Raw genomic sequence first — 26,678 nt, 5'->3', positions numbered from 1 at the left:
GGGAAAAAACACAAAACAAAAGTTTTTTGTAATATATCCTTTTTTTCCATTATTATCAAGGCAGAGAAAAAATGATTAAATGTAAATCCTATTTTCATCATCTAACATGAAACTGTACTTTTCCTTTTTACCAAGATCAATGCTAAAATATCTAAGAAAAAATGTTGTGCTGACCTTTATAAATAATATTCAATTAATAGAAAAAACAATAGCATGATAAGATGTAGGCACATAAATGGCATTCAGATACTCACCACTTGATTTGTGTACCAGTACAGAGAGGTTTTCTTTAGAATAAACCAATACTTTTTCCACTTAATACCCAGAAATCCCTTGCCGTCTTTTTTCCTATAAAGCCAGCCCTGATAGTCCACTGGCTCCAGATCTTTTACTGAAACTCTCCTTCTGCTCATTCTTAGACTGCCTATTAGAACAAATGTTTAAATGCCACAATAAAACAGAAATGGCGACACAGGAAAAAAAAACACATCATATTTGATCACAACTTTTAGTTGTTTGTGCAGTGCAACACATACCTCCACAATTCTTCTTTTTTGACTTCTGTCTGAGAGACACCTGAAGACAAATGCATATGAAATATGTTGATATTATAATGACCACACCGTGTCTTGTAATCATGATTTCTGGCACTTTCACACCATCAGAATGCAGACAAAAATATGAATGTACAATAAGTTCACAAGAATTATACCGGATTGTACTCATCAGCAGCAATATGGGGAGCCAGAGAAATGGGGAAAGAGGCCTGGAAAGAGACCAAAGCAGACACATTCGGTGATCATTAGGGTCAGTTTCAGTCAGAGTCCTTGATAGCACTTTATTTTACAGCCCTGTTTGGCATGTACATACTATGTATTTACTAAACTCATTACAATAACTGCTAATAACTAGGTATTAACCCTGAACCTGATCCCTAAACCTAACCTTAACCCATTTTAAGTCCAAGTATTTACCTTATATTATTCAGTACTTTTTTTGGGTAAGTGCACTGTACACCGCACATACTTTAAAATGAAGTGCAACATCAGTGCATTCAGAAAGTATTCAGACTATATCTATAGCATCCAAGTCATTTTTTGCTATTTTGTTATGTGGTAGCCTTATACTAAAATGCTTTAAAAAAAATAATAATAATCCACACCAGATTTGTGATACTTTGGATTCTGGATTTGGGGATTTTCAGACAATTTTCTCTGCAGATCTTCTCAAGCTCTGTCAGATGGGATGGGGACTGTTGGTGGAGATTTTCAGAGATGTTCATTGAGTTTAAATGGGCCTATCAAGTTTGTCTCTAAACCACTCTCGCAATGTCTTGGCTGTTGGAAGGTAAACCTTCAGCCCAGTCTGAAGTCCTGAGCCCTCCGAACCAGGTTTTCATTTTGCTGCATTCACCTTTCCTTCATGACCAGTCCAGATATTTCGCGGGTGACGAGCAGTGCCTAGTTACCTAGACATGACAGACAACCTTGTTTGTCACAGTCTGAGGCTTCGTCTACATTATTCCGGATTCCGTTTTCGTTTCAAAACACTCTCCGTCCACACCAGCGTTTCCAGAAGTTTCGTATCCCCATTAACACGTCAGAAAACTGTGAACGTGATTTCACCAAGTGCAACATTTTCCTGTTTCAACATCTTTGTTGATCCTGGAACAACATTCCAATCAACCAACCAGATTTGAGGGACAAGTTAAGAGTTTATGTCAAGTTGTGTCTTACAACCAGGGTTATGTGCTTCTACATCAGTGTTATTTATGTGTATTGTTAGGTTTAGGGGTAGGGATAGGGTTAGGACTAAATTTTTGGACAGGAATGTTGTTCCAGGATCAACAAAATATGTTGATCCAGGAATATGTCTTGGCAAAATCATGGTGATGTTGGAAAACACTAAATTCACCTTACTGCGCATGCATAAAACCTCATAAACGATTATTTGAACTTAGAACTTATCTAATCTAAACTTATCAGACCGTTATCAGTTTGTGGCAGTAAATGAAGAGATGTCTTATCAATCACAAGTTCTGTATGGAGTACCACAAGGCTCCGTACTAGGAATGTTGTTGTTCACTCTCTACATGCTACCCTTGGGAGATATCATTAGGAAGCATGGGATTAGTTTTCACTGTTATGCTGATGATACTCAGCCCTATATCTCTTTGCTCCCTAACAAAACGTGCCAATTCAAGAAATTAACGGAATGCATAGCTGATATAAAAAATTGGATGATTAGTAATTTCCTATTACTTAATTCTGAATGATTGGTAATGATTGGACCAAAAACCTCTGCACATACTAACCTAGAATACTGTCTAACAATTGATGGCTGCTCTGTCAAGTCTGCGTAGTTGGTTAGGAACCTGGGTGTGCTCTTTGAAACCAATCACAATAAGTATTCTCGTCGCTTGATAAACTTATGGTTGAGCCACTGTAGTCACTTGGAGTATTTTAACGATGTCTTTAATAACTTTTCTGGGCCGACAAGTTTCGATCCCGTAGAAGCCTATGGAGGAGTGATCCAGGTCTCAGATTTAATCAAAAATATCTTAATTTGTGTTCCGAAGATAAACGGAAGTCTTACAGGGTTGGAACAACATGAGGGTGAGTAATTACTGACCGAATTTTCATTTTTGGGTGAACTATCCCTTTAAGCTGGACTGTGATGCTATTTTCTTCTGGAAACAAACTTTTTGCATTATTTTCCTGTTATCTATGTAAAGCTGCTTTGAAACAATCTGTATTGTAAAAAGCGCTATATAAATAAATGTGACTTGACTTGACTTGTTTTCAAATGAAAACATATTATTGTGGACATGACCTGAGAGTCCTTTAGGTGCTTTTTTGCTAATTCCAAGTGGGCTATCATGCCTCTTCATCGAGGAGAGGTTTCCGTCTGGCCACTCTGCCATAAAACCAAGATCCGTGGACATTGATGATTGTCTTTGTGCAAGTTTCTCTTACCATGGCCCTTCTTTCCGGTTTGCTCAGTTTGGCCAGACAGACAGCTTTAGGAAGAAACTTTGATGTGCCAAATTTCTTCCATTTAAGAATTATGGAGGCCACTGTGCTCTTGGGAACTTTTAATGCAGCAGAGTTCTTTGTATATTTCCCCAGATCTATGTCTCGACACAATCCTGTCTCTGAGCTCTGTAGGCAGCTTAGTTGACCACATGGTTTAGTCTAAACTTTGATGCATTTTCAGCTGTTAGACCTTATATTTCCAGGTGAGAGTCTAGATATTGTCCAATCAATTGGTATGCCACAGATGAACTCCCGTCAAAGTGTAAAAAACAACTAGAAGATGATCTAGAGAAATGTAATGCACCTGAGATGAATTCTAGGTGTCATAGCAAAGTGTCTGAATACTTATGTCAATGGGATATTTTCAGTTCTCACATTTTTAGTGATATTTTTAATTTGATGTATTTCTTTATAATAAAAAATGCAACTTTACAAAAATGGATTTTGCTTTGTCATCATGGTGTATGGAGTGTAGATTGATGTGGGATCTGCATTGTGTAGCATTGTCACAGGACTTGTGATTAAAATGTTCTGAGCTGATATAGAAAAGCACATTAGCCCAATGAAAATGACAACACTTAACTGATATCTAATACAAATTGTGCACCTCCATTAGGAAAGCTACATCAATATATGGCCACTAAAAGACCTAACATCATTTAAAAAACTGGCATGAAAAACTGTCACACAGAATGTCACAACCTTTATCTATATTATGTCATTGATAAGCAAATGATCTCTCCTTTATCAACCTGAAAAAATGTATTCACAATAAAGAAGCCATGAAAAAGAGTAGAACCGTGGGTGGAAATAGATGCAAGCTAAATGAAACCTATTTCTCAATTTCCTCAAACTTCACAAGTTCCTCTTTAAGGTATAACAGAATAGCAGACAACTTGAAAGAGCATTTTCTTCACATTCAAATATATCATTAGGTTTCACATCTGACAATTATCCAAAAATGAAGGTTTGCTGCCATAGAACACGCATAAAATGTACCTATTCAATTTGCATAAAGTATATTGTAACCATTCAAGTGTCAAAATCTGCTGTCTAGTTGTCTATATCTAAGAAATCAAAGTAAATATTTAGATGTCTAGATGAGATCATTTAGAAGAGACATTTTAAGCTCTCAATCCTCCAGTTGACAATAATACTGTTACAGTATATAATATATGAATACATTATCTGTTTTACCCGTTCACCAGACTCGACCAGGTGGAGTGTCTGACCGTCCGTATTGATACTCTGAAATGACATGTAACTGTCCTTCCACCACGATTAATATAAAGAGGTCGACCACACAGCCGGATCATTGTAGAAAAAAAAGAACTTCTGCTTGCGCAAGAAACATTTCCAAACATTCTCCACTTCTTATTCTACACACAAATAAGGGCAGTAAACACAATCACATGAAAGCTGATTATGTATTTATATAATATTAAACTGTTACTGGTGAATGGTTTTCACATGAAATAGAGGTGAACTTCTGAAACAGTCTCTGCCACCACTGATTATAATATTTATGAATGAACCAAAACATCTGCAGAAAAATGTATTAAAATGATATATAAAGCCTTTCAAATTTATCACGAATTGCAAAAAAACAAAATCACAAAACAACTATGCAATTATTTGCATTGTTCACATGAGTGCACACTAGTATGACATGTGAAAATCATTTATCACCTTATGTAACAACCAATAACCCATTGCAAAAATGCGAGAACACAGACTTTGTTTACTGTGTTGATATAAGTGCAGTAATTGTTCATTGAAAAAAGCAATGCCTATCATGATCTTCATCTATCTGTCCTCGACCTAAGCTCAAGCTTCACTCCTCAGCACAACGGTAACCCCAAAACATCAATAACAGAAACTCTTTTAAATCCAACTTAACAGACTATTAATCATTAATAAGTTCCCTCATTCATTCATCTTGCTCAAACACACAAAACTAGACAATTTCAACATTTACTCTCTCAAATGCAAAGCCATTACCAAGCCAATACTATTTTACAATTTCAAATTGAATGTTCAACAACTGTTTTGCATTGGCCAGTCTTAAGCAAACTGAACGCTACTGAACAGTGACTGTTTATTTCCAGGGTTTTCAGAAGTAAAGTCTTTGCATTCCTACTGGCTCCAACAACAAAAATCCACATCTTTCCAACAGAGGAAATAAATAATAAGTAGATAAAAAATAAAATAAAAAATAATAAGAGGTAAATGAACCAGCCAGAAAAGAGAAATTGGCCAAACTATAACAAATAACAATGTCATAAATATATACTAATTTATACAAAAAAATGTATATGAGAAAGGTTGATTATGTTGCTAAAAAAAAGGTAGAAAGTGTTGAAAAGGGTTCAGTGAATCAGATATATATCCAGCAATAAAACATTTAAATAAACTTGAATATTATTTGAAACACACATGGCTAGAAATCCTTGTTATATATGATTAAGTATGCATATTATGAAAAAGTATCAAATGAAACCATGTAAAACAACTTGACTTGAGAACACAGTTCAACCTTTTTGTTAAAATCTAGCTTCATTATAGTTAACCATAGCCAAGGGTTAGTTCACCCAAAAATGAAAATTCTGTCATTAATTACTCACTCTCATGTCATTCCAAACCAGTAAGACTTTTGTTCATCTTCATAACACAAATGTAGATCTTTTAGTAGAAGCCTACGATCGGTCAATGAGCGACGGCTCGTGGTACCATCACAGCGGGGCACAAAATCACTCTCCAGAACATTCTCATTCACGGTTCCATGCTGGTGGAATGATCTCCCCACCCTCATCCGGAATGCAGAATCCCTGACAACATTCAAAAGACAACTGAAAACTCATCTCTTCCGGGAGCACTTAACTTAAAAAAAAAAAAAAAAAAAAAAAAAAATAATCCTTTCCTCTAAATCCTCGCTTGCCTGCCTTATGCTACTCCGAGCTATGGCTGAACTTTGTATTTTGAGCACTTCTTGCGTTGCTTTTGCCTCTTCACGATGACTCGCTTGGTTTAGTCCTCAGTTGTAAGTCGCTTTGGATAAAAGCGTCTGCTAAATGACTAAATGTAAATGTAAATGTAGTTGAAATATGAGATTATTCTATCCCTCCAATGACAGCTACGCAACTACCACTTTGCTGCTTCAAGAAGTTCATAAAGAGATCGTAAAACTAATCCATATGAACTGAGTGGTTTATTCCAAATTTCCTGCGCAGTAATCTCTGACAAATCCACAAATTTGCTTGAAGAACCAAATTAGCCCAGAGATCAGTTATCACAATTAGAAGATCTGGCATCTGTCAAATCATCTCAGATGTGTTAAGCAAGGTATGAAGAATGGACCCCTGTTCCTGTCTGTCTGTGTTTCTGATGTTTGTTTCTATGGTTACTGATTATGTTATGCACCTGTCTCTAGTTCTGTTAATTATCCTCCTTGTATATTTAAGCCAGAGTTTTCCTTAGTCCCTTGTCTAGTGTTTACGTTATGTTATAGTGTGTAGTGATTAGGTATTGATAACAAAAAAAAATGTGTATGCTTATGGTACAGAGTAAATGGCTAGACTTTAATAATCATAGAATATACAATTTAATGAAGCAAATAAAATATTTTCACATCCAACATCTATTTTGCTGAATTGAAGACTTCAGTTACCAGAACTAACCACAAGAGGTTCACCAAGTCCTCAAACTGCAGAGGTTAAGATTCTTTTAAAGTACCAGGGACACAATATTACCAATAATATTGTTGTCTGTGGCTGTGCTTTGAAATATATTGGTGAAATGTGGAATGTTTACAACCAAATTTCTTTCTCTCACAAAGACCATTTTCCAGTGTTTTTGTAATTATTAACATTTATGTCTCAGCTGAAATGGTGTCCATGTGATTGAGAAACACCTATCTCTGCTGTCTCTGACTTCATGGGATTAACCAGAGGATCATTTCTCACAATGTTCTGTTCAGATGATTGTCACACCACTTAAATAAATATCCCCCTGAGGAAAAGCCATGTCGCTGCCCGACACAGAGGGTCCATTCTTCTGCTCTCTCTCTCTCTCTCTCTCTCTCTCTCTCTCTCTCTCTCTCTCTCTCTCTCTCTCTCTGAGTAAGTTTTTTTCTCTCTCTCTTTTTTATTTTTTTTTATTTTTGAGTCGCGTGGGGTTTTTCCCCTTGCGTGGCCATGGCGAACTCACGAGTTGGTGTTCTAAAGAATCTCACGTGGCGTCACGGTGTTAAAGTGGCATCCACGGTGTGTGTTGAAGATTGTTGTTTGGCAATGGGAGAAGTTGTTGGGCATGGCAGTATTTTGAATAGTGCTGTTGTGTTTTTTTTAAAGAAAAATATATATATTTTTAATTTGAACAAAACATCTCTTCACTTGTTCTTCCGCTTTCAAGACCCTCAAAAAAAGTAACATTGTCTAGTATTCCACCTTTTGTTTCTGATGATACACTGGTTAAGATCTTGTCCCGCTATGGAAAGCTGGTTTCACTGATTAAGAAAATCCTCAATGGTACTGATTCACCGCAAACATGTAGTTTCTTTTAGAAGATTTACCTACATGATTTTGAAAGACAGCGAAGAACTTGACTTGACTTTTAACATTAAGGTTGACAACTTTGATTATGTTTTCTATGCCACAACTGATAAGATGAAGTGCTTTAACTGTGGTGAGGTATACACTGTTAACAATTTTCTTGTATTTTTACAGTACAGTACTGGCAGCAAGGTTGCCAGCAAGGTACTGTATTTCGATTTACAGTAACTGTACTGTAATTCAATTTACAGTACACACGAACAGTACTGTAAACTACAAAACAGTATTGTACTGTATTTTTACAGTATTTTGTCATTTTTGTCTACTTCTGTTGTAATTTATACGATATTGTACTGTAATATCTATATTGATATATTGATGCATTATTGCAAAACATTGTAATTTTCAAATTACTAATGATATTATAACTATATAATATGTAGTTATTACAGTATATAAATCTATAGGTAATAATATTATAATGCAACTTCAGAATAACTGCAAATCAAAAGACAATCCAAACAATGTTCTTGTCAAAAAAAAATTTTATTGATCAATTACACTATTAAAACCATGTATGGTGAACGCATTTAAGAGAGAGGTTGAGAAACTGCATGACTTGCAGCTGTAGCTGGACATACTTAAAGGGATACTCTACTGGTTTTTCATATTAAACTATGTTATTCCCTTAACTAAGACGAGTTGATACATACCTCTCTCGTCTCAGTGCGTGCACTAAATCGCTGTCTTGCGGCGAAACTTTGTTAGATCTTATCTCAGCCCTGTTCATTCAATACGGGCCAAGAAGAGAAGCGACCAAACACCTCCACGTTTTCCCTATTTAAATACAGTTACACGAGTAGTGTGACTCGACCTAGGACGGTGACACAAAATAAAACGTTGTGCTTTTCTAAGCGTGTAAAATGGATAACTATATTGTATGGCAGAATACCATAGCAAGTGCTTGAGAGCACTTCGACTCTGCACAGTAATATCATCACTCGTGAAAAGTCCTCTCCCCCCGCTCCCTCTCATTTCAACGGGAGCGGACTTTTCACGAGAGATGATATTACTGCGCCGAGTCGAAGTGCTCTCAAGCACTTGCTATGGTATTCTGCCATACAATATAGATATCCATTTTACACGCTTAGAAAATTTTGTGTCACCGTCCTAGGTCGAGTCATACTACTCGTGTAACTGTATTTAAATAGGGAAAACGTGGAGTTGTTTGGTCGCTTCTCTTCTTGGCACGTATTGAATGAACAGGGCTGAGATAAGATCTAACAAAGTTTCGCCGCAAGACAGCGATTTAGTGCACGCACTGAGACGAGAGAGGTATGTATCAACTCGTCTTAGTTAAGGGAATAACATAGTTTAATATGAAAAACCAGTAGAGTATCCCTTTAAAAACTTGGCTGGGATTTTGAGGTGGTACTGGAACCTTGGACCGATGACCAAAACTGAAAAAGACATGACACACAAAAACACATGACAAAATCTGTTAGCCACAGCACCAAAGATGAGCAGACAGACAGTGGAAGAGAGAAAATTCTGTAGAAATAACAAAAACAGCCACAAAAAAAAAAAAAGGAATCTTTAGATTTTAAAACTTTAAGTTTAAAACATTGTATTAACATGGCTAATACTTACATAAAACTCCTTCCCAGGCTGCAAATTGTCCCACACTGTAGAGCTGTAAGAAATCAAAATAAATAGTATTCAGTTAACGGTTATGTGTTTCTTGTTAAGGAAATATCTCATAAATCTGCTTACAATACATCTAAGTTAGGTTAATAAAAAATAAGCTTCACTTGGCCTCTCTAAATATTCTAACTTGATTTTTTGGCATGCAGTTTACTTGTCTTTGTTGCCTAATAGATCATTAACTCTATAGTTTGAACTCTGATAGTTTGAAGTTTTTCAACAATTTAGGCCTACACCTTTATTTATATTTTTAATTATTATAATAATCAATATAACTGGGTCTCCTGCCTAAATAGAAATGAAGTAAAAGGCTAAACTGGTACCAATAGCCAATCTCTCTAGCCCATCTCTCTAAGCCCAAATAAATCACCCATTTTGCGTTGCAAAGGAAAGTGCAGTATTTTTAAGCCTTATTTTCCCGCGTCTTATTTTGTGTCTAAACGACTTCAATTTGGTCCAGTATTGATCATAAAATCATTAAGTTCGTCATTCGGGAAACGGACTGCAAATATAGCAGTTTGATCAAAATGTATAACGTTATGTCTATTATAACTGCTTGTTTTTACCACTGACAGGCTCGGGTGTTCCCTACAGAGATAGGCCTAACAGTTAACGTTAGACTAACATGTCAAATGCATTAATTTAATCTCGCAGACCATCGTAAAACACATTTAATTAAAACTCGACAGAAACAAAATAAAACTCACAAAAGACCATCTCGATTTGTCTTTCCACCGTTCCAACAATCACCAAATCTGTTTTTGTCGAAATAAACCTTAAGGTAATGTTAATTTACGGAGTTATAATGTTGAATTTGAAAATGTCAGGACAAGCAGTGAAAGAGCAGATAACGTTAACAAACTTAACAGTGTTTTTGCAACCGTCGCTGGCTAAACTTCCACTGTCATTTCACATTAAAAGCTATGTAGGCTACACACTATAGCGTAAAATCCTAAAACCTTATTATAAAATTCAAAATTAACTTACCAAATTTCCAGATATCCGCAGAGTGAGATATCCGCGCTGAGTGAGTGAACTGCCGCAGTTCTCCTCTGACGTCAGTCAGGCGGCGCGCGCGCGCTCTGTTTACAGCAACCCTGTATATTTGCCTGGCATGTTACAGCCAGGTTACAGCTAGGTTACAACAACACTAAAATGTACTGTAAAATGTTCCCGCTCAAACAAAATTACCCAGAATGCAATGCAAATTACAGTATTTTACTGTAATATAGAACTGCAGTATTGTACTGTAGGTTTTTACAGTACTGTGCTGCTAAATCTACAGCGAAAGTTAACAGTGTAGGCCATCTGATTCGGACTTGCCACAAAAGGAATAAACAGGATCATTTATCGACTGATGGGCAAAGCATGATGGAGGCTAGTCTAAATAGTGATGATGAGGAAAGGGTTGAAGCAGGGACTTCTAATGCTCCCATTCTGAGTGTGAAAAATGTGCCTGTTGTAGAGAATAATGGTAGTTTTCCTGAGGCTCAGGATGTAGTTTCTGATATCACTGAACCAGTAGTGTCTTTGCAGGAGGGTGAGTTGAATGCTACTGCTGTAGTGTGTGAAGGAGTCAGTGATGTCATTACAGAGTCAGTCTTGACAAAAGGATAAAAGTGATAATGTGAAGTGTCAATCATTCGACCTGTGCGATGATGCTGATCTAGAATCAGATACAACTAGGATTGCCAACTTCAGAAAAGGAAAAAACAGGACAGCCGTGGTTCTTTATAGGAAAATAAGGGACACTCAAAATATTATGTGTGTATCACTAAAAAAGACAAAAAAGCAGAATTCTTTTTACTTGACCAGCCTCCCACTGAAAGCTTACATTCCGGGGAAGAGAAAACACAACTGTCTACACTCATAAAGGATAAGAGAAAATGCCTCTTCTGGAATCTACTTGCTGCATTAACTGCCAGAGACTTTTACAAAGGATTGTAGTTCTTGAAACAAAGTTATTTGTGGGACCACCGAACCAGACGGAACACACAACAGATATCAGCCATGGACGCCCTCAGCATACAGCCGGTGAGTCCCATGCATCTAGTACTCCTCGACAGGCCATACTGAGTGTAGAGAAACAAACCGATCGACTTACAAATCGGTGGCACACACAGGGAGCGAGACCCAAAGGCACTCGAGACATCAGATTGTCACGAGTATCACATATTGCCGCAGTAGCATCCTCTACCCCAGATACGGCTCTGACAAGGATTGCAAACACTGGTCTCCTACCACCGCCTATACATCTTGAGAACAGATTTGAAGTATTAATGAATGTAAATGAGAAATCCCCAAACGTGATGAATGTGATCGAACACAGACTGAATCAGCCAGTAGCTAACACTAATGCTAACTGGCGCTCAAGGTCGAGCAGACAGCGGCACTCAGCTCAGAGCGCAGCCGGGCCCAGGACTCTGATAGTGGGGGACTCGATAATCAGAAACATTAGTATCAGGGATACAACTACATGCTGCCTTCCACAAGCAACAACTTCTGATATAAACAGTGAACTTGAGAACATTCTGATGAAACATAAGACTGCAAATCGACTCATCATTCATGTGGGGAAAAATGATATTCATAAAGAGCAGTCAGAACTCCTTAAGAAGGATTTCAATGAACTTTTTGAAACACTTAAAAGACTGAAAGTTCAAACATTCATCAGTGGACCAATCCCAGCAAGAGGAACAAACAGGTTTTCACGGTTGCTTGGGCTTAATACATGGCTCCAAAAAACCTGCTATTTAAAAGGAGTGAACTCCATTGACAACTTCAATCTTTTCTGGAGTCAGAGGCAACTGTTTCAACAGGATGGGCTCCACCCAAACAAACTTGGTTCAAGAGTGCTAAAGGACAATATCTGCTTCTCCCTCAATCATCCTTCTGCAGTGTGTGCCAAACCACTCAACCTGAATGGCACACACACACCTGGACACAGTATGAATGACCACAGGACTTCACTTCAGCACCTGAATGGACATGCGGTTGACACGTCACACAAGGACAATGATAACACCATGCAGCCACAACAACTTCTGCTTACGGACACAATCTCAGCTGAGCCCTGCCCACAGCGCTCACCACAGACAGAATGTGACATACTAGAACTGCTCCAAGATTCAGCTCCCAAGGACGACTTTCTGGAAAACAGCCAGGGAAACCAGGACAGCATATTACAGCCGATAACACCAGAGCAACAGCCCGTCTCACCAGACACATTTTCTCTATCTCCAGCATCTCCACTTCTGTGCTTCTCAGAGAAAATGGAAGAACTGGTGTTTGCTGGAACCAAACTATCCCACTCTTTTGCTGCAAGCCCCCAGATGTCAACCAAAAAGCGGCAGGCCCCGCAACCACCAAAGCCTGCGGGCCCAGCTCGCCCTCCCCCTCCTCCTGTGAGAGCTCTTCGGCCTCTGCCACAGCGCCAGGGCCCACACCCTCCTCCAGCGGCCCGAGGTCAACCAAAAAGAACTGATACCAGCTCTCAGTGATATGTGTCGGGTCTCCGCTATGACAACAGTAACTTTCTTAAATGTTTACATAACAAGCGGGAACCCAGTGTGCCTGTATCTTCCTCTATTGCTGTTCGATTACATGATAGAAAGTCTAAGGCCTTCAAAAGCCGTACAGCAAACCCATCTAATCTGGTGCCTATTACACGACAAACTAAGATTACTGTGGGGACAAAAAGTAAGACTGTTAAGTTAGCACTATTAAACATCCGCTCACTTAAAAATAAATCACTTCTAGTCAACGATTTAATAACCACATACAACCTGGATTTTATGTTTCTAAATGAAACCTGGCTAGAAGACAGCTTCAGTGCAACAGTCCTCAATGAAACATCTCCTCCTAACTTTACTTTTATGAGTGTCTGCAGAGCTGTAAGGAGAGGTGGAGGAGTAGCTGCTCTTTTTAAGGATGTCTATCAATGTAAGCAAATATCATTTGGTAATTACCCGTCTTTCGAATATCTGGGTATTGTGTTAAAAGGCGTTCCACGCATTTTACTTATTATTCTTTACAGGCCTCCAAAATACTCTTCAGCCTTTGATGAGGACTTTACAGAACTGTTATCAACCATTTCCTCAGAGTTTGACTGTTTTGCGATTGCTGGAGATTTTAACATCCACATAGATAATACAGAAACCAATATGGCAAAAGAAATCAAAACTGTTTTAAAAACTTTTGATCTGATTCAGCATGTACACGGACCCACACACAGTCGTGGACACACTCTAGATTTACTTATCAGTAAGGGTCTAAACATTTCATCGATTGTTATTAAGGATGTAGCACTGTCTGATCATTTCTGTATTTTCTTTGATATATTGATCTCTCCTGCCATTGAAGCTAGATCTGTGTCTGTCAAGAAGAGATGCATAAATGAGAACACTAGTGTACTATTTATGAAGGCTATATCTTCAACACCAAGCATATCTGCTGACTCTGTTGATTTTCTCCTTGATTCTTTTAACTCAAAAGTTAAAAGTGTAATTGATGATATTGCTCCTGTGAAAGTGAGGAAGAGTGGTAGACAAAAAGCACCTTGGAGAAACTCAACAGCTGTGCAAAATATGAAAAGACAATGCAGAAAAACAGAGCGCATGTGGCGGAAGACCAAACTTGTAGTCCATTATAACATCTACAAAGACACCATCCATGCTTTCAATATGGAACTAGGCAAAGCTAGACAGACTTTCTTCTCAAATATTATAAACAGCAACTTAAACAACACACGCACTCTTTTTGCTACTGTAGAGAGACTGACAAACCCCCCAAGCCAGATTCCCAATGAATTGCTCTCAGACAGAAAGTGCAGGGAGTTTGCTTCGTTCTTCTCTGAGAAAATCAATAATATCAGAAAGGTGATCAGCACATCATTGAGCTGCACTGGGGTCAGACAGATCAGACCACAACCTGAGAAAGCAGCTACTATGTCTGATTTTGATGAAATTGATGGCAAAATTTTAGAAGAAACCGTACAGCACCTTAAAACATCTACCTGCGCCCTTGACGCACTTCCCACATCTTTCTTCAAAAGTGTGTTAAACTGTTTAGAAGCTGATCTCCTAGAAGTGGTAAATGCCTCACTTATCTCTGGGAATTTTCCAAACTCCCTGAAAACTGCAGTTGTCAAGCCCCTCCTGAAAAAGAGCAATCTGGATAAGACCATATTAAGCAACTATAGACCGATCTCAAATCTTCCTTTCATAGGCAAGATCATTGAAAAAGTTGTCTTCAATCAGCTGAACAAATTCTTAATCTCGAATGGATACTTTGACAATTTTCAATCTGGTTTCAGATCGCATCACAGCACAGAGACAGCGCTCATAAAGATAATAAATGATATTCGCTTAAACACTGATAACGGCAAATTATCAGTGCTGGTACTACTCGACCTCAGTGCTGCATTTGACACTGTCGATCACGACATACTTCTTGACAGGCTGGAAAACTGGGTGGGGCTTTCTGGGATAGTCCTAAAATGGTTCAGGTCGTACTTAGAAGGGAGAGGTTATTATGTGAGTATAGGAGACCATAAGTCTGAGTGGACATCCATGACATGCGGAGTCCCTCAAGGCTCAATTCTTGCGCCACTCCTATTCAACCTGTACATGCTCCCAATGAGCCAAATAATGAGAAAGAACCGAATCTCTTACCACAGCTATGCAGACGACACACAGCTCTACTTAGCCCTATCGCCTAACGATTACAGCCCCATTGACTCCCTGTGCCAATGCATTGAGGAAGTAAACAATTGGATGTGCCAAAACTTTCTTCAGTTAAACAAAGACAAAACTGAAGTCATTGCGTTTGGCAACAAAGATGAAGTTCTCAAGGTGAATGCATACCTTGACGCTAGGGGTCTAACAACTAAAAATCAAGTGAGGAATCTGGGTGTGTCTCTAGAGTCAGACCTTAGTTTCAGTAGTCATATCAAATCAATAACTAAATCAGCATACTATCATCTGAAAAATATTGCAAGAATTAGATGCTTTTGTTTCCAGTCAAGACTTAGAGAAACTTGTGCATGCTTTCATCACTAGCAGGGTGGATTATTGTAATGGACTCCTCACTGGCCTTCCTAAAAAGACCATAAGACAGTTGCAGCTCATACAGAACGCTGCTGCCAGGATTCTGAGCAGAACCAGAAAATATGAACACATCACACCAGTCCTCAGGTCTTTACACTGGCTCCCAGTTACATTTAGGATTGATTTTAAAGTATTATTACTGGTATATAAATCATTTAATGGCCTAGGACCTAAATACATTGCAGATATGCTCACTGAATATAAACCCAACAGATCACTCAGATCATTAGGATCACATCAGCTAGAAATACCAAGGGTTCGCTCTAAGCATGGTGAGTCTGCTTTTAGCTACTATGCCAGCCGCAGCTGGAACCAGCTTCCAGAGGAGATCAGATGTGCTCCTACAGTAGTCACATTCAAATCCAGACTCAAGACACTTCTGTTTAGCTATGCATTTACTGAATGAGCACTGTGCCACTGTGTCCGACGGTTTGTACTGTATTTTATTTTATTTTTTATTCTAAACTGCTTTAATTATTCTTATTTCTTTTGATTATTTTAATCTCTTTATTCTTAACTGTTTTAATTATTCCTATTTCTTTTGATTTTTTTTTTTTTTTATGTAAAGCACTTTGAATTGCCATTGTGTATGAAATGTGCTATATAAATAAACTTGCCTTGCCTTGCCTTGCCTTGCCTAAATTTCAGTGTCTGCAGATAAGTATGAATTAATTTTCACACTTTATTGATTTATATTAAGTTTTTTTGTTTTGTTTTTGGTGTTTTGTTTGTTTTTTTATTTTGGACGCTTTATAATCAAATGGTAACAAGATGAATTTTTTGTAAATCAAATCTGGTAACGCTTTAGATTACAGCCCAGAAAGTACTGCGTAATTAAAGCAATTTTACAGCGTAACCTTCGGTAATTATAGTGTACCTATATTGTACTTACAATATAAGTATAAGAGAACAATATTTTAAGTTTGGGGAATAAAGGGGTAACAACCAGGAGAATTAAAAAAATATTTATACTGTAAGTATTATAGAACTAAGGGTAACTTATTCTACTATTATGATATAACAATCTTACATTTGGGATCAATTTAGCAAGAACATATACTGCGTACCTTTTTGAAATAATGGTGAACCAGTACATACTGTATAGGCTTTATAAATGCATAGATGTACCCTGTAATTTTTAAAATGTAATCTTTTTAACAAAAGTGCACTGAAAACGAAAATTATTGCAACTTTTGCTTAAATATTACGGAAAGATACTCGTTTCATGTAGCTTGTTACCCCTTTGTTCGATGTAGTTACAGGGTAAGTGTGACATTGCGGGCTGTAAATTAAAGGGTTACTATCATAAAATAAATAAATAAAAGTATAAATGCATAGATATGTACCCTGTAATTTAAAAAAAAGCCTATACAGTATGTATTGGTACACAATTATTACAAAAAGGTAAGCAATGTGTATGTTCTCGCTAAATTGCTCCCAAATGTAAGATTGTTGTATCATAATAGTAGAATAAGTACCCCTTAGTTCTATAATACTTACAGTATAAATATTTTTTTAATTCTCCTGGTTGTTACCCCTTTATTGCCCAAACTTTACATATTGTTCCCTTATACTTACATGCAAGTACTTTATAGGTACACTATAATTACCGAAAGTTACTCTGTAAATTCCTCTTAATTACACAGTACTTTCCGGGCTGTAATCTAAAGCGTTACCTCAAATCTTTGTGAAATCTCAAAAGAAAATCTCTCTCTTTCTTTCTTTCTCTCTCTCTCTCTCTCTCTCTCTCTCTCTCTCTCTCTCTCTCTCTCTCTCTCTCTCTCTCTCTCTCTCTCTCTCTCTCTCTCTCTCTCTCTCTCTCTCTCTCTCTCTCTCTCTCTCTCTCTCTCTCTCTCTCTCTCTCTGTACCGTGTCTCAAAGCAAGAGCTGCTTCTACAACAGTGTTTCTCACTGAATATTCAACAGGAGGCTGGCACCAGCATGACCATAAGTCATTGTAGAAAAAGCCTTGTTTACTTTACATGCCCACTTTAAGAACTTTGGAGAAATATACACACATTCACAGTCAAAATACATTTGATATTTTGACAACTAGAAAAACCTAGCCCTTGACTCTAGTAGTCTTAAGGGTGCTTTCACACTTGGTTCACACTTGATTGCTCAGTTCGAACCAGAGTTTGACCGCTCCCTTTTCCCCGCTGGTCTCGGTTCACAATATATTATTTGGGTTCTTTCACACTGCCAGTGATTTTCTGGAATCTGTGTGTGCGTTCACACACATCACGTAAAGACACTTGACATCAGATTGTGATGTGTAATGTCTCTGCAGAATCTTAAGTTTGCGTATGATCTGTGATTTCTCTCTCAAATTTTTTCTGATTCGATCGTAAACTAATGCATCGCGTACCGTTCCAGTAAGCTGCCGACCAATCTCAGCTTCAGCGCCATCACTTCAACACACCCCTTACGCCATTGGTCCTGCCTTTTGTTCACACAGGGCGTGCTCCGGGACTGATCCCAGCAATGTTACTAGGTCCACATCCCGGGATCGATCCTGTTATCAATCCCGGGATGTGTTTGCATTCACACAAAAAGTACTATAGCAATACTATGGCAATTTTCTGAGATCAACACTCTGTGTGGTAACGGCTATGAAGGAGAAGGTGCCAAAATGGATATTGCTTGGGGCACCGTGATTTTGCCAAGTAAGACATGTTTCTGGATCAACATATTTTGTTGATCCTGGAACAACATTCCTGTCCGAAAATTTTGTCCTAACCCTATCCCTACCCCTAAACTTAACCTTACCCATAACTTACCCCTAAAATCACAGGGAAATGATAGGTGAATAACACTGATGTAAAAGCACCTAACTGTACGTACACACCGCCGCCGACTTGTCAAGGACGCTTGTCAAAAAGTACGGGGAAGCTTGTTGACCCTTTGGCCGCTCTGACGTAGCAGCATTCTATGTTCGAGAGAAGAGAAGTCTCACAACATGAAATGTAAACAGAAAAAACAAGCAATATGGCACTAGAAACCTTTTAAAATGACAGCATTTTTATAACCATTTTGGTCACATTTGGTCAGGAAAAAAAAAGAATAATTAGCTATTATTATTATTATTTGAATCTATTGCAGTTGGTCAAATTGGTGTCACCGTGAGCAAATGAATTGCATTCCCGCTTAAAACGAGCGTTCGTAAATATTTCCAATAAAAGTTCCGCTCATCCTCAAATGTGTATCACTACATCATTATGGATCATCGCAAAGTTGTTGTGTTTGGTGCTGCTGTATTGTATTTGCGGAGAAGACGTCGGACTCTGAGATTTTGGGTTCATGACACCCTCCAGGACCGTTACCTATATGCAAACAACGTCATATCCTAAATGATATGGAAACCCAGTAACGGCGATTATTAGCTTCTCCTCCCTTTTCTCGGAACTAATGTTTTGGTAGGAATGAAAGTTTACATCGTATGTTTCTCCGGAATCAGCCAGCGCAAAGGACGTCTATATTCCGATTGGTTGCTGGTGTTTTGCCGCTGCTTGCCGCTGAATCATAGCTCATAACCATAAAGTTGTGCTACTTTCAACTTTCTGATTGACGCTCAAAACGCCCAAAATGTGACGCCGATGGATTTGACGCTCCTTGCAGCTGAGAGAAGCCAGTTTCCATTGAAAATTAATGACTTCCAGTAGCTTTAGAAGCTCAAGTCGGCGGCGGTGTGAACGTACAGTAACCCTGGTTGTAAGCCTAAACTTGACATAAACTGTAAACTTCCCTTAAATCTGATTGGTTGATTGGAATGGTGTTCCAGGATAGACAAAGACGTTGATCCAGGAACATGTTGAAGGCTACTTGGTGAAATCACTTTCACCCAGCAGATAATTAATAGCACTTGGAGTCCATTTCTTAAAGGAACACTCCAACTTTTTGGGACTATAGCCTATTCACCTTATCCCCCAGAGTTAGATAAGTCCATACATACCTTTTTCATCTCCGTGCGTGCTATAAGTCTGTTTGACGCACCCACCGCTAGCCTAGCTTAGCACAAAGACTGGATGTTAATGGTTGCAGCTAGCATACTAATCCAAATAAGTGACAAAATAACGCAAACATTTTCCTATTTACATGTTGTGATTTGTATAGTCACAGAGTGTACAAAAAACAAAGTCACATGAGACACAGACATATTTTAACCGTATAAATACTGGGAACTATATTATCTGAAGGCGAAGCACTGCTACTTGGGCGGAGTGATAACCGCAGCACCTGAGACGTGCCGTGGTGAGGAGCAGAGAGCGCGTCTCAGGTGCTGCGGTTATCACTCCGCCCAAGTAGCAGTGCTTCGCCTTCAGATAATATAGTTCCCAGTATTTATACGGTTAAAATATGTCTGTGTCTCATGTGACTTTGTTTTTTGTACACTCTGTGACTATACAAATCACAACATGTAAATAGGAAAATGTTTCCGTTATTTTGTCACTTATTTTGGATTAGTATGCTAGCTGCAACCATTTACATCCAGTCTTTGTGCTAAGCTAGGCTAGCGTTGGGTGCGTCAAACAGACTTATAGCACGCACGGAGATGAAAAAGGTATGTATGGACTTATCTAACTCTGGGGGATAAGGTGAATAGGCTAAAGTCCCCAAAAGTCGGAGTGTTCCTTTAAGGCAAGCAGAAATACGTTATACATTCTCTCTGCTTGCAGTGCGTCAGGCTTGTCAGGAAAGACATATCATACAACAACACATACCATATCATACACACAAATATATCATATCATACTTCATCAATAGCGGTTCACTTCTGTGATCTAGTATGATTGCGTTCACATCAGCAGCAAACCGTATCTGAGTTCACATATATCATACCCCAGACCACCCTGTTAGCCGGACTCGGGTCCGGTTTGAGGGTTCGCACTCGCACAGCATTCACAGCACCCAAATGAACCAAACTCTTGAGGTTAATTGGGTAAATATCTTTCCATGTTGTGGTGCGGTGCAGTTCACCATCTGAGATCACTTCATGAAATATGATAACATAGCATATGCTTGTTATATTAACATTGACAAGCATATAGAAACAGTATATTTGACATAATCTTCATGGTTTATGAAAACTAGGCACTCAGTTGAGGATCACTCTGCACAGAAGGCAGCAACAACACCCTTAAAAGTAAAGGTTTCTCTATCCGCATTATAAAGAACCTTTAACATCCACAGAACTTTCCCATTGCACAAAATGTTCTTTGTAGTGGAAAGAGATTGTTTAGATTATTAAAATATTCTTCACACCAAGAACTGTTCACTGAAAGGTTCTTCGGGGAACCAAAATGTTCTTTAATGACATCACTGCAAACCCCCCCTTTTGAAACCTTTATTTTTGTGAATGTACAACAGATGAATATCTGTCAGAGTTCAGAAAAATTAAAGTTCACTTTGTAGGTTCAAGATATAATATGTGTCACGATTAGCCTTCCTGGGTTTACTTGGACTACATTTCCCATCATACACCTCCCTGGACTGATTACACCAAACACCATACACCTGCACTGCACTGATTGCACACACCTGCACTTCATTTACACACGCATAAAAGCCACTTCCACACACCACTTCTCTGCGAAGTATTGCATTGCCCCGGCTTACAATTCCAAGCGTTGATCTCTGTGTCTGCTGATCTGATATCATACCTAGGACTGTGTACCTCGACCTCTGATCGTTCTCTGCCTGTCTTGACCCGGATTGCTCTTTGGACTTTGCCTTTTGCTGCCTGCCCTGACCTTTGCCTGTGACTTCGTCTTGCTCTTTGCTCCCTCCGTTGATCCTGTCTGCTGTTGATTTACCCTGCCTGTTGACCATTCTCAATAAAGCTGCAATTGGATTCCTCTGCGTCTGTGCCATCATTACAATATGGTTGAATGTAAATGAAATAATAATGGCTGTCCTACACTGTGTTTTGTATGCGGATTAGAGAACAGTTTGGATAAACATGCATTGTGCATGGATATTTGGATGACTGCATGAGTTTATATTAGCCTGAGTGAGTTTGGACATGTTTAATATAAACCCAGATACAAATATTTTGAAAACTGTAGTGTTCAGATATTCCCACATAAGATGAAGTCAAAATAATTCACTTGTCTGCACAGATTTTCAACTTTCTATCTGCAAACTAAACGGATTCTGGCAAACTGGTAAGGTTGCATTAAAAAGAGAAGCATGTACAGATGTGGTTCTTACCGCTTGAGAGAACGACCAGGATCGCATGGCACTGTTGCTGTACCTGCTGGGGAGACGATTAAGGATTTAATACAGGAACAGGCATGGCAAAATAAACTCTATGTCTGAAGCTTAAACAAACATGAGGTTATGTCAAGTAAAAATCACTTGGTGTATGAAATCCATTTGCTCATAGAGTTTCCTTGACCTCATATATTTTCGTATGTTTCTACATACACTGTGGTTTATGAGATTATCTTTTGTGTCCGTGTAAACAGATTTATTCAATGAACTCCAAGACCCATTCAGAGCATATAAACATAAAATACATACAGTACAATATCAGTCTCGCAGAACAAGAGACAGAGAAGAGACAATTATATATCTAGATGAACTTCATAGATAAATCATTGTCTCTTCTCTGTTTTCTAGAGATTCATGCATTGTGCAAGCCTTTTCAGACTGTCTATTGCTTTACATAGGCTACACAGGTTACACACAGTACGTTACATGTGCAACAATTGATTACATAAAAAAAAAGCCCCAAAATTGATATAATTCAAAGGCGTTATCTTAAAATACTGTGGCAGAATAAATCATTGAATAGATATTACAAGTAGCTTTAGAAGTTTTTTTGTGTGTGTGTGTTAATAGCATATTGAGTTCAAGGCAGTTGTTTCAAAATAATTTTTCCTTGGGGTTCATCACACATGCTTGAATTCTGTCTGCTGTATTTCTAATATGTGGTCTATGAACACATGCATCTCATTGATAATTGCATTGTGTCTCACTGTTTTCTTAATATCTCATGCCATGAGGGTGGTGTTTTTAAGAGTTTGATCACTGCATTTCCTTTTACTTGGGTGCTACTTCAAATTCTAATAGCTTCAATGATATTGAAATCCCCTGCATTTATATATGGGTCAGGGGTGTGATTAATAGGCACAAGCTAAATGACTGAAAGTATTAAAAGTCTTTTATAATGGTTTTATGGTTTCACAAAAATTTCACTTTGCTTGCTGTGCATCCAAGAACAACTTAGGACAGTAAAATATTTTTAACACAATAGTGTCCCATTCATTAACATTGGTTAATATATCATCTATCATGAACTAACAATGAGCAGTGTAGTTCAGTCATGAAACTCTTCCGAGCAGCTGATTGGTTGCCTATTTTAAAACTGACCGCTTTTAACAATCGATCTGTTTGTTTTATGTAACCTATTTATTTCTGTCCCGAACTGGCACAATTCAGTGCAGCATGCCATGGGAATTTTCCTAGCTCTCCACCTTCCCCAGCACCACCTGCCATATATATATATTTACAGCATTTGCTTAAAGCAATTTTGTTTATGTTAATAAAAACAATTGTTTATTGTTTCCTCATTTTGGTTCAATAACATACGTGCAATAATGTAACGTCAAAAATTTATTAGTAAATGTTAAAATGAACATAACTAAGATTAATAAATGCTGTGGAAGTATTGTTTATGTCAACAAACACAGTTGACTAATGTCAATAAACCTTATTATAAAGTATTACCAAAATACCTGTAGTTGTAGGCCTACTCTAAAAACAAATGTTTTGGCTCAAACAACAACAACAACAACACCCTAAATTGAGTCGAGGATTACAAACTAATTTCAACAATTAAGTGGTAGCCTTAAAGCTAATTATTCTTATCTATTTCCAGCTAAATTACCTTCTAGCATATGCTTGATAAATTTAACTTACTTGCCATATACATTTAATGAACAAGAAACATATTACTATAAGTGGCATTACTACAGTCAGTATGGTCTATCTAGTGAATACCTGGATTCCCTTCATATAATCACCCACAACCTAACCTTGAGAACTACTCTTCAGCACAATAACCGCAAAAACAAACCAACCTAACAGAAACTCTTTAAAATGTCAAACAAAACCGCATTAAACACTAACAGGCCTTTTCCTGTACTAAAAATACAGAAATAACACTTCATTTCAACTCCCCTTATCCAGTCCCATGCGAAGCATGCTGGGAACAAAAAATATACCCGGCCAATTTTCAAAGTTATCGAGACAATTTCTGAATAAGTTACTACAACTCATTTTCTTTTTTTTTCAAATTAAATCACTCAGTTAACTCAGAAACTTCAGTTTCAAATACACACAATATTAAGTTGCTGTCACGATCAACATTATTATGTCAACAGAACTCATCAAAACATTGTTTGCTGCTTAAAATGTTTAATTAAATGAATAAAATAGAATTTTTACTTGCATCCATTTATCTAAGGTAAGTTCAATGATTTTATTTTATAGTGTGTAACATTGTACTACTGGGCTTTATTTATCCTGGGTATTAGAGACATTTAAAAGTATGAATAAAAAATCAAAATTATGAAAGATATCATATACTGTCTGAGAAAATGTATAATAAATCAACCTTCACATATAATGGTTACTGTTCCAGATCTTGGGGTTGTCTCTTTCTTTCGGTCCATGGGGAATTGAAACCATGTCACCACACTATTGCATGCTAAAAATATACATGACGGATCAGCAAGGCCAAAGAGCATCTCGCATCCTGACAGGAAGAGCTGATAACTGAGCATACACTATTTGAGCTAAGATTCTTCCTGGGCTTTTGCACTGGCTCACAGTGACTGTGAAGCTGGGATAGACGCTGCTCATTCAGTTCTGCACCCACCTGTTGATGAATGCGTTGTTGGAGACCCAGTCAGGATCCTGTGGCAGGACATAAAGAACAGTTAATATATGCTTCAACATGGACAAGGCCACTGATGCTTACTGACTTTTCTGTGCATTTAGAACAACATTTTAAACATTCAGTTTTTTGCTGAAAAATGAGTTCTTGTAGAAGCGGATGACCACCCTTTACAAGTTACAGTTTTTCCTGACTAATTATGTATATATTTATACATATACATTATGTATATATATCAAGCAGATAAAAAAAGTTTAAGGTTCTAGGCAAAAAAGTGTTATATTCACATGCATCACACACAAAACATGCCTCATATTTATTTGTGCATAATATAATACAATATAATATATAATAATTCAAAGAGTGAATTCACATTCCATGCAAAGCTAGAGGACATTGATTGTTACTTTGCTCTGCAAAGATCAATGCATTTCTTCAATAAAAGTACATTTCATTGAGTGTTTCGCCAACAAGCAGTTTTAGTTTTGTGAAAAAGGGTAGTGCAGCAAATATGGGAAAATGTAAAAGGTCAGTATGAATGAATTGTTAGGTGAAAATATTAGTGTAATTTGGATTGATAGATAAAGGCAGAGAACAAAACAAGTTAGACAGACTGTTAAACCTTAATGTAAAAGGAAAGGAGCAGAGAAAGTGTGCATGAAGTTGTACCATGCCACACAACTATTATATTTTTAAGATCAGTACGTCTTGGACAAATGTCACAAAAAATGCGTTGTGTGTGGAACATCATTTTGGCTGATTTCATAAACCTTTACAATACTATATTACATCATGCGTCACTAATGAAAAACCCTCTGCTTGTTAGGGTAATCTGTGTTTGTTTTGGGTGGGTTTGTCACGTGTTTTAGTTCCCTTTCTTAGTTTTTAGTTCGTTTCTATGATTTCTCGTTGTTTAAATTATCATGTACACCTGTCATTTATTTCGTTGATTGGTTTGTTTGTATTTAAATTCTGTTTCTTTCAGTTCATTGTCCTGTTCCCTGTTATTCTGTTCGTGGTTTCAGTCAAGTGTCCTTTGAGTTGAGTTTTTGAGTAGATCCGTTTCTCATATTTATTTGCAACCGACGTTGACACTGCTTAGATCTTCTTTTATTATGGAGTTAAATCTGTAGTAAATGCCAAAGTATTACCTATTACTGACGTAACAGACAAATGATGCATTAAAAAAAATGAAGACAACTAAATAATTAAATGAAGACAATACAAAAATATCTGGAATAGCAGCTTTAATGGGCAGAAGCAACTAATGTGGTACAAAATGGTTCAAAACTCCGTGAATAACAATAGATTGGATAGTGCATGATCCAGATATGACAAAATACTGATATAAAACTCAGCATTCAAAAAAACAATTACCGCTGAAAAAATTGCGATTTATATTGTGTTATAAAAGTTTTGTTTTATTTGGTTCATTCTTTCTCTATTTTTCCTTTAAATACAATTTAATATCTGCATTGCTAAAAAGCATAGATTTTACAGCGACAAGCTAAGACAGCTGTCATAACTGATTCACCCTTAAAGGGATAGTTCACCCAAAAACGAATAGTGATAATTCACCATTGATTTCCATAATTTGGAAACAAAAATACTATGGAATACTATGGAAGTCAATGGGGCCCATCAACTGTTTGATTACCCATATTCTTAAAAATATATCTTCTTTTGTGTTCAGCAGAAGAAAGAAATTCGTACATGTTGGACACAACTTGAGGGTGAGTAAATGATGACAGAATTTTCATTTTTGGTTGAACTATCCTTTTAATTCAAAACGTTATTATTAACCTTATTTATTTATATTTTATTCTGTGGAACACAAAAGGAGATTTTTTTTAAAATGATGTCTGAGCTGCTCTTTTCAATACCAAAAATAAAATACAATAAAATAAAATATTTTCATATTCCAAGTCTTCTAACGCATCCACTTTTGTGGTACAGAAAAGTTTAAACAACCTGCAAAACATTCATTTTTGTTTACCATGGAAGAAAGAAAATAATACAGATTTCTAACGACATCGATTTGTAAATGACATCAGCATTTTAATGAAAAATAAGAAAAATGTTTTTACAAAAAAACGTTTTCAACATGCAATAAGCATAAAAAAAAAAAAAAAATACTGTCAATATAGTATACCCATGTTATGTTCCACAAAAGCAAGCCACAACACCACAAATTAAAAAAAAGATCAAAAACTGATTTTTACTTTGGTGTAATGTAGTGATAAAAAAAAAAATCTCTCAAAATAATTTACTCACAACTCCTAACACATAAAAGGAGAAAAAACAATTTAACCATGATGAAACTCATAGAAACTTTGGGGGAAAAAAGGTTGCTCAACCCTCCAATTACATCTATTGAAGG

At 37.3% G+C, this 26,678-nt stretch overlaps 1 protein-coding gene and 1 long non-coding RNA gene across 4 annotated transcripts in view; both read right to left on the bottom strand.

The window, feature by feature from the left end:
* Positions 1–26,678, bottom strand: part of LOC130088904 (connector enhancer of kinase suppressor of ras 3-like) — a 109,254-nt gene that overhangs the window by 10,020 nt on the left and 72,556 nt on the right. For 2 of the 3 annotated variants that reach the window (XM_056255896.1, XM_056255894.1), the window contains exons 14-18: positions 24,281–24,318; positions 21,607–21,652; positions 713–766; positions 537–576; positions 255–424 (exon numbers count right to left, since the gene is read on the bottom strand). In XM_056255896.1, coding sequence (XP_056111871.1) covers positions 255–424; positions 537–576; positions 713–766; positions 21,607–21,652; positions 24,281–24,318 — 348 coding nt within the window. The remainder of the gene's footprint in view (positions 1–254; positions 425–536; positions 577–712; positions 767–21,606; positions 21,653–24,280; positions 24,319–26,678) is intronic. The other variant, XM_056255895.1, reaches the window with a different exon arrangement.
* Positions 8,980–10,324, bottom strand: LOC130088910 (uncharacterized). The gene is made up of 3 exons (XR_008807515.1): positions 10,277–10,324; positions 9,236–9,278; positions 8,980–9,045 (listed from the first exon to the last, which is right to left on the bottom strand). It is a non-coding gene; the product is annotated as an uncharacterized LOC130088910 (long non-coding RNA).

This window comes from Rhinichthys klamathensis, unplaced genomic scaffold (assembly GCF_029890125.1).
Source record: "Rhinichthys klamathensis goyatoka isolate OS25496 unplaced genomic scaffold, OSU_Roscu_1.1 h1tg000123l_1, whole genome shotgun sequence".
NCBI lineage: Eukaryota > Metazoa > Chordata > Actinopteri > Cypriniformes > Leuciscidae > Rhinichthys > Rhinichthys klamathensis.
Note: the sequence above shows the minus strand (reverse complement) of the source record. Positions and strands in the feature narration are given on the sequence as shown.